The sequence below is a fragment of the Salvelinus fontinalis genome, chromosome 39 (genome assembly GCF_029448725.1).
Source record: "Salvelinus fontinalis isolate EN_2023a chromosome 39, ASM2944872v1, whole genome shotgun sequence".
Taxonomy (NCBI): domain Eukaryota; kingdom Metazoa; phylum Chordata; class Actinopteri; order Salmoniformes; family Salmonidae; genus Salvelinus; species Salvelinus fontinalis.
Genome location: NC_074703.1, coordinates 12,841,450 through 12,850,670, shown reverse-complemented (window position 1 = coordinate 12,850,670; position 9,221 = coordinate 12,841,450). Strand labels below are relative to the sequence as shown.

Below are 9,221 nucleotides of genomic sequence, written 5' to 3'. Positions count from 1 at the left end.
GTATCAAAACCATCAGTAGAGTTAAATGCGATAGAAACCCATCTAGCTTGTCTTTTTTATTCGGTACATTGGAATTTATCCGCAAAAGTTTTTGTATGTGCACTGCGTCATCACGCACAGACTTTCATCCACAACAAATCAATTTGATGGAAACCTTTCTGGTAGGAAAATGCACATTGTTTTTATACAGATTTTAGAATATTTGCATAAATCTGTCACCAATTGGATGGAAACCTATCAGCATTTTGTGCAAATCCCCTACCACACATACACAACCCCTCCCAGTGCCACCAAGTAATATAAAAGGGATAGTTCACCCAAATGACAATTATTTGTGCCACAAATGCTAAAACATTAACATTTGGTAACAAAGCATAGACTGCTTAAAGGATATAAAACAATGTGTAATTTTGTCATTTGGGTGAACTATCCCTTTAATATATTTTGTAACATGTTCTGGTGAAAGTCAAATGGAGTTCAGAATGAACAAATGCATCAAATAATGAATTTGAGTTAAGTTAACTTTTATGAAAAGTAGTTTCTCTTCTCCACGTAAACAATGTTTTTATTTCCCTTGAATAATTTACAAATTAAAGGGATACTTTGGGATTTTGGCAATGAGGCCCTTTATCTACTTCCCCAGAGTCAGATAAAGTCCTGGTTACCCTTTAGGTCTGTGTCCAGTATGAAGGAACTTAAGAGGTAGTTTTGCAAGTTAATGCTAACTAGCGTTACCCATAGACTTCCAGTTATTGCGCTATCTTTCTGCATTGTTATATTTTAGGTATTTTGTTTTAGTCATCAACACATGATGCACCCTAATTTGTGGTGTGTTTACTACTGCAAACATTTGGGGATTTATCAATTTGTTCATTGTCAAAATAAAAAATTTAAAACATTGAATTTACACCTGCTCCAGATCACATAGCATTTGAACTTTGACCTGTGCCAGATAGCCAGGGCAACATTACATGAATTTAGTTTACTGGATATGCAAGTTGTGCTAACCACCTCTGCACAACTAAATCAGAATCGCTGAAATGTTTGACTCCTAAATTTGAATATCTATATTTATGACATCACACACAGCGGGTGTTCACTAAAGGGTGACTATAAAAAGGTACATTTAATTAAATGTTGTTCCTAACTTAAATGGATGCATTTTGGGGAGCGATGTGAAGTGGAGATCAAACATGATTTCCGATGTTCTTAAAAAAAAAAAAAAAAAAAGGCACCATCTTTGTCAATAAATTTGAACAGAAATGTAACTCCTGTAAAATTAGACTCAGCGAAATGACATTGCCACGAGCAGCATCGCAGATATTGATATGATCGAGATGCAAGACATTGCTCTCCCGCAGTCACACACAGCATCTGCGCTTCATACCGTATACAGCGTGGTAGCCACAGGACCAAAAAAAGCATAGAAGTTGAGTATCACGCTTCAACACTCTTAGTTGTTGCGGAAATTAACCCAATATGCCTTCTACTTTCTGCATCATATTGCTACCTTTAAGGATTAGTAGAATTTAATTTTCATTGACATCCATGACTCGTCCTGTAACTTGCAAAAACTAATCTGATTCTACATTACCATTTACCTCAACCATTAGAAGACAACACTTTTCTATGCATCTTTGACACCATTAAATCAGTTAGAGCTATTAATTCCAGATTATCAAGGCATTAAATAGACACCACAATGTATCTATGGCTCTGGGATTAATCCATGCATGGATAGCTCACCATACTCCATGTTAGCAGCGAACGTTCCATGACGGAAGGATTACTATTTGCATTGTAACTAGAATTAAACTTTTTGGCTAAAATGGCACCCATAAAAGACTTGAACTGTTAGAACTTTTTATACCTACAAGTTTAGAAAACAACGTTTACTTTACATGAACTATATGCATTTTTCTTCAGTCATGAGGTCACTAGGATAACCCCCAACGAATACCCTGTGTGAGGCAGTCCTTCTACAGTGTTTTAGACCCTGCAAATCGGTGTGTAAACATGCAGATGATGGTCGCGTTCCCCTGCTCAGACGTTGCATCAACCAATGGTTGCGTACCTCGTCATCGACTCCGCCGTCGGGCACCAGATGGCTATAACATGTGGTTAGCCAATAGGTAAAATACCTATCCAGGTGTTGTAAGATTTGGCATACTTCAGCAACGCCTGGGCAGAGGAACGCGCCTGTTGATTTAGTCACCTATTAGTAGTCATTTCAAAAGGGGAAGTTCTGTTTTTTTCAGGTTGAGGAACCATCGAACATTAAGTTGTAAAACAAACTTCCCCATTAACAGCCCAAGCAAGGCATAAGACGATACATGTATTATTTATATCCCTGTTCCTCTTGCCATTGGTGCCCCAATGGATCTGACCAAGCAGGAAAACCCCAGTGAGGCATGAAACCAAGAACCTCCTCATCATTCTTGATCCTGTGCTTTCAGCACAGCAGGGGTTTACCGCCCAACCCTGTGTCCACATTGTCTCTCCCATTTTCCCTCATGCCCTCATCTCAGGCCTTCCCTGCCTTCATGTATGTGGGGATGGTGCCTCGCTGAGTCAGCCCCTCAAACCTCTTGTAGGTGTAGTTCAGGAACACCCAGTCCTTCGATTTGTCTGGTTCTGTCACGTTGGAAACTGAAACAACAAGATTGTAAATTATATACAACAGTGTATTAAGGTTAATACCAGTGTTATTGTCTCCTTGCCACTAGAGGGCAACACTGAATAGGAAATTAATCTAGACCTCAGAACTGTAGGAATGTGTGAATAATAGGACTATGGGTCCTATTTAATCGAAATTGGAGTTGCGCCAGAGATGATGACTCAAAAGATTCCTGTACACCAAAGCAAACCGGCACTGCAGCACAAATGTTTCTTCTGCTTTAATAGTTTTTACATTTTTATCATTTCATGCTTATTGTGAAGAACTTTGAGCTGAATTTCATGTATAGAAAGTAGTAATAGAGACAAAGTGATTATTATTACCTGGCTGAAGGATGTCCGATTCTGGGAACTCATCAAAGTTCGATGTGTCATCAATGCTCTTGATCTCAATGGAGATGGCGGCTGGTCTTTCCCTATGGAAGGAAGGCAAATGTGAGCCGTTGGTCTATTTAAAACCTTTTTCCAAATGCATTTTGCTGAAACGCATCAAAGACAACCCAATAAAGGCTACATGACTTGCCTTTTTTGGGGGATGTGATTGCATGTTATACCTCCTTTAAGATATTGCCATTACACATGCTTAGACACACACATGTCAGTACTGAAGAACACAACACATACCTGATGTGTTCCCAGTCCACAGGCTCAAAGAAGGCGTGACTCTTCATCTCCTCAACGCTCACAGCACCAACACGGTTCTCAGCGTCATTACAGTACCTGAAATGGGTTCATGTTGTTGGAGCACCAAAGCCTTTGTTTCACAAGAGGAAATCCATTGCGCTGAAATAAAATGTCTACTTCACTGCAGTTTGATACGGCATGTTTTTGTGGATGTGAATGTAATAATTATTGTGATAATTTTGGTAACAGCCTGCAGATATAACTCACGATCCAGTTATAATGCATTATAAGACATGACATTACCATGTATGACCATCTTATGTCTTATTAACATCTCATAATGATCATGACTGAGTAACAGCTATTTTGAGTTAGCTTCAATTTTTCTAAATTGGGAGACATTGGCCTAACATATAAGACTTACAATAAGATATTAAAAAAGGTTCATACATGTTTATAACAAGTACTAAAGAATTATACCAGTAATGTGCTATAAGAATGTTTTCCTAAAAAGACAACACACTCTGATACATACACACACACCAGTGGATATCCTATAAGGTATCATATGACCACAAACCTGAGAATCAAGTCCTTGGCCCGCTCTGAGATGGGCACCTCGGGGGGGAAGACCAAGGTCTCCTTCCAGTTCATCACCTTCCTATAAGTCTCCTGGGGTGTTTCAGAACAGAACGGGGGGTACCCTGAGAGACACACCAGGGGAGAATGTCAGTATGTTACAAAGTAGGAACAATGAGTTAGGACGTTATTTCAGAAAGTTAGCTGGCTATCTTTGAGTTCATAATGAAACAGACTTGGGCATGTTGTAATTGACTCGGTTACATAGACATACCTATCAGCATCTCATACATGATGACCCCCAGAGACCACCAGTCACAGAGCTTGTTGTATCCCGTCTGCAGGAACACCTCTGGGGCAATGTAGTCTGGTGTTCCCACTGTGGAGTAGGCCTGTTGGTTAAACAGATGGGGAGACACTAGTAAGTAAAAACAACCCAAAGGCTACAGTATTGGGTGTGCTTGTTTCACAGCCCATGGTCTGTGGTGTTCAGAGGATCCTTAACAAAAACACTCATGAGATCCCTGAGGGATCCTACTCAAAGGACCAATGGGAAGGGCGGTACCAAAGATATAATGGGCAATAAAATATAGTCTCTCACATGCACAAACTCTTACCAGTTGCCTCCGGTTCTTCTTCCATGTCTCTGCTTTTCTCTTTGAGTTCATGTTTTGGAAGGCTGTGGAATATTGCAAGTTCAAAGACATGGCAGTGTTCTACCATAAAAACCACTGAATAAACAAATTATATTTTGTCTGAGTGAAAATAAAAATGAATGATTCACAAGTTGTAAAGAGTGACTCACAGAAGTCACTAGGAGGGTTGTGTGTGAGGTTCCTGTAGAACTCTGTACGGTGGGCCTTCTTCAGTCCTGTACACAGACCAAAATCAGACAGCTTTACATGGCCCTGCAGAAGAAAAAAATAAGACTCTTCATCACACCTTCAATACAAAACGGTTATTATATACTTTAATTGGCCATCTGTAAGTGAATGCTTCTCTGGGCATGTGTCTGTTTGTGTACAGGGGTAGGCCTGGACCAGGCCCGTGTCTCACCCTGGAGTCCAGAAGCAGGTTATCAGGTTTGATGTCTCTGTGGATGAAACCCAGCTGGTGGATGGAGTCGATGGCCAGGACTGTCTCAGCTATGTAGAACTGGGTAGCCTCTTCAGACAGGGTGTCCTTTTTCATCAGCAGGGTCATCATGTCACCTGCACATTGAATTGATATTAATGACACTATGCCACTAACCCCCTGTTTTTTTTTTTTTTTTTTACATGATGTGAGTAACAGATGACCAATTAAATTAAACAATATACACTCAGTGGCCAGTTTTAGGTACGCCCATCTAGGCACACCCATCCCTTTGCCTCAAGAACAGACGGAATTCATCGGGGCATGGATAGTACAAGGCGTGGCGGTCAAATGTTGCACAATTGGTATCAAGGGACCTAACGTGTGCCAGGAAAACATTCCCCACACCATTACCACCAGCCTGTACCGTAGACACCAGACAGGATGGGTCCATGGACTCATGCTGCTTAAGCCAAAACCAGATGCCCCCATCCCATCTGCTCCCAATTACACTCATTATTGTTAATTACACTCATTGTTAATTACACTCAATGGAGCTGCTGGTAAACTTTCTTAACTTGGATATAGATTTTTGGCCAGGTTAGAGTTCACACTTCCCTCTCAATTACAATGTGGGGAGGTTAAAAATGAAAAACTATCTACCAAATCTATTAATTGATTGCTTCTCCTTGAAATCATCATTCACCTGATAAGATGTGAAAATAGTTTATTACTAACATGATGGGAAAGGTTAAAGATCCCTGCTATAGATGGTCTCTATGTACAATTGTGTAATGTCACTATATTTATTCCCAGTAATTATATCTAATTTTAAAAAAAGTTTTGATGTAATTTGTGGAGTCAGAATGTGGCCAACAAGAGAAACTCACCTCCAGGTAGAAATTCCATGATGAGGTATAGGTTCCTCTTATCCTGGAAACTGTAGAACATCTTGACCACCCAGGCCCCGTCCGCCTCCACCAAGATGTCCCTCTCTGCCCGAATATGAGCCACCTGCTCCTTCTCTAACATGTCAGCTTTCCTCAAGATCTTCATGGCATATATGTGCCCGGTGTCTTTTTTCTGCACCAAGCGGACCTGAGGACAAACGTAGGAGTCACACATGAGTATGCCACATTTGAGAGGCTTAAGTGTAATTAGTTGCTAACTGCTTTATAAATGAGTGGTCAGACCAAACCATGCATTGCAAACCTTGAAAACTTCAGTAAAGACCATATTAATCCACAATCAATACCAGCATACACGCAAAGGTCTATATAAAGAAAATAAACTGAAGAGAGAGAGATATCATAACACACCTCTCCAAAGGCGCCTCGACCAATGACCTTTAGTGACTCAAAGTCATCCAAGCCCAGCCGGGTCCTCTTCAGCCGCAGGAACTCTGTCTCCTTCCTGGCGTGCTGGGAGCGTCGCATGACCTTCTGTTGAGAAACATAGGCACAGAGACACCAATAATCAGGTACATGTGGTTTCCTCTAAAATAGTAGATGTGACAAACATGCAAAGAAAGTGCTACCCACGACATTGATTCCAATCCATTATTGGAATTAAAGCCATCGTTCCACACGAGTGGAGGTTTACCTCTTCATCTATCAAGCCTTCCTCATCCATGACTTTCTCCAGCTTCTTCTGCCTGGAAAAACAGAGGGGAACATGCAGGTATTCTGAAACAGTCTACCCCAGTCTTGTTCATCTGAAACCAGTCTAGTTACTCTGAAACCAGTCTACCCCAGTCTAGTTATTCTGAAACAGTCTGGCTAAACAGTTGTGATTGTGACGCTAGCTCACGAATGTGAGGATGCTCGGGTTGAAATAAACCCCATCCATTTTATAAAGAACAAAGTCTCTCGTTCTCTCAACATAACAACCCACTATTTGGGTCCTCTTAAAAATGTAGCCTAAAACAAGCTTGCATTGCCAAATGCAAATATTCAGAACACCTGGCTGTCACATGCATGGTTGGCCTATAGGAGAATGGGTGGCCTATAGGAGACACGCACCTCGTCTCTCGCTCCTCGTGTTGTGTCAGCAGAGTGCTGTAGAAGTTCTCCACTGTCAGCTTGGCCACGGTCACCCTCTCCCGAGTGTGGTTGCTCATGGGAAGGGCAGCTGCAGTCCCTCCCGTCATGGCCATACTATCCTGTAGTGCAAAGGGAAACAAAGACAACACTGACTGACTGAGGCCCAATACACATGTACTGATATTCATCATAAGCCTACTGTACATTCAATAGCTTTTAACAAACATTAACAAACATGCAATCAAGAAACCAAGTGGTCTCCACCCTGCGAGTCAGCACCGGACAGGAAGCAACTCCCCTTCAGCATGAAAAGACCCAGTCATGATGCCAGAGGGAAGGGGGCTGTCTGGGACACATACACACAGCCAAGAACAACACCAAGCTACATGCCCTCAGCTACATCTCAATAGGCAGTGAGGAAGAGTGTCTTGGGGAACTGGTCACTAGGGTTGAGCTCATGTACCAGGCCAATGAATCACAACACAATTTCCTTATGCCTGTTTTCATGAGTTGTGCACCAGGCTCCTGCTGCCTAAAACTTCAACCTTGAAGTTTCTTCTGCTTCACCTATGCAAAGGCCATCTTTAATTATACTATTAGGTATGTCAATTTAGCAACAACAACATATTGTATTTTCCTGAGATTTAAGCTAGTAGTAATGTCCTTTGTTGTGTGGATTTCAGACATTATGTATCTCATCACTACTCAGGCATAATTGACATAAGGCCATCAGAAATAGCCCTACCAAAGCTTGTGAATTGTGATGTTTGATTTGAAACCAGTGTTTCGAAGGTTCCATTGTTATTTTAGAATTTTTAACTATTGAATTTGATACCTAGCTAGATCCAAAATTATTGGACTTAGACGCAAAATTAGAATGGAATTGAATGAAATAACATGTCCTTACAATGACTCAATGTCTATAAGAAGATGCCCATGATGAGGACGCTGCTTATGTGGCGCCAGTGTTTATAATAAGGACAGTACGAGCAGGTGATAATGAATACGTCATTGTCATGATTTATGCATTGGGGTGCGTAACAAACATGACAAAACCACAGGTATGCATGCAACGAGACAAGTCTGACAAAAAGAAGATAACTGTATTGAATGCTGTCATTCTTCATAGTTGCTGATCGGCGTTGACCATAATGTCAAAACTATACCGAAAAGCCCTCCCACCAGACAGACAGACGTGGGTTTAATAATAGCTTTTACCTACCTCTGTATCCTGCTCCAGATTCAATTGATGGCTAGGCTAGCTGCCTAGCCCTGTTCCAATATGACAGAATTTAGGTCCGTAAATTTGGCTACGGGATGAGGGGAAAGACTCGACGTTCGGTACTAGCTATCTAGCGTGAACTAGCGTCACACATTACAAACACGGACGGTGTATGGAGAAAATAAGACTCGAGTCAATGACAACTATTTCTGATATTTAACAAGACTATCAGTACAAGGGTTTGGTATGCGTTGCTCGTCTCCTTTCATCCATCTTCGACCTCGAACCCTCCCTATAAATAGTAAAATACCCAATTAACGTTACTCCCGGAATGGATGCATTAAAAACATAATGCTCTCACTCCACGCAAGTACTGCTACATGAATGACACCTAGATTAGCCAATAGAAGAAGAGAAAATGAAAGGGATGTTTATTTTAACCAATCGCTCGTGGAAATATTGGGGGACGTAAACTAGCTTTCTACCAATCAGAGGAAAGTAATATGCCTTTTTCAGTTCGGTCCACTGGTTTACCTTGAGCATGCCTGCGTTCCAAGCCGCCTACGTTGTAGTAATTGAAAATACAGTACATTACAGGGAATTATTTAACGATCTGACAGGACTGCAATGTAGGAAGCCTCGGGAACACTTCTCACGTCTATTAAACGTTGAAGGCCGGTTTCCCAGCTAGTGAAGGAGTTTAATTATGTGCCGGGGGAATTGGGTTAGCGTTGTTTGCATTCGTTTTGAAACTGGGCTGTCTCCCTGTGGTGAGCCAGGTACCAAATTTGCTCAAAACAAAAGTGATGTAGGATAAGCATGTGTAGTAATGAGTAGGATTGTCTTTTCACATGCAAATGTATTACTTTTGATTGTAAGGGTTTATCTGCCGTCCCAATGAAAACTAGTTTGATGGAAAATAGCATGTTTCTGAATGATGCACAATGGTGACAATATCACCGAGCTGCGCAGATTACCGTTCGATTTGAGCAGGGTGCACCTCC

General features: G+C 41.3%; 1 protein-coding gene across 1 annotated transcript; it reads right to left on the bottom strand.

Annotated features, from left to right (window-relative positions):
- Positions 1-43: 43 nt before the first annotated feature.
- Positions 44-8,596, bottom strand: LOC129838243 (serine/threonine-protein kinase 38-like). Its single transcript, XM_055905059.1, has 13 exons — positions 8,218-8,596; positions 6,975-7,114; positions 6,556-6,607; positions 6,273-6,395; positions 5,844-6,051; positions 4,936-5,090; positions 4,685-4,787; positions 4,497-4,558; positions 4,154-4,271; positions 3,881-4,004; positions 3,301-3,396; positions 3,001-3,092; positions 44-2,649 (listed from the first exon to the last, which is right to left on the bottom strand). The coding sequence occupies exons 2-13, from the start codon at positions 7,106-7,108 to the stop codon at positions 2,525-2,527; spliced, it is 1,392 nt and encodes a 463-aa protein (XP_055761034.1). The 5' UTR covers positions 7,109-7,114; positions 8,218-8,596; the 3' UTR covers positions 44-2,524.
- Positions 8,597-9,221: the final 625 nt, after the last annotated feature.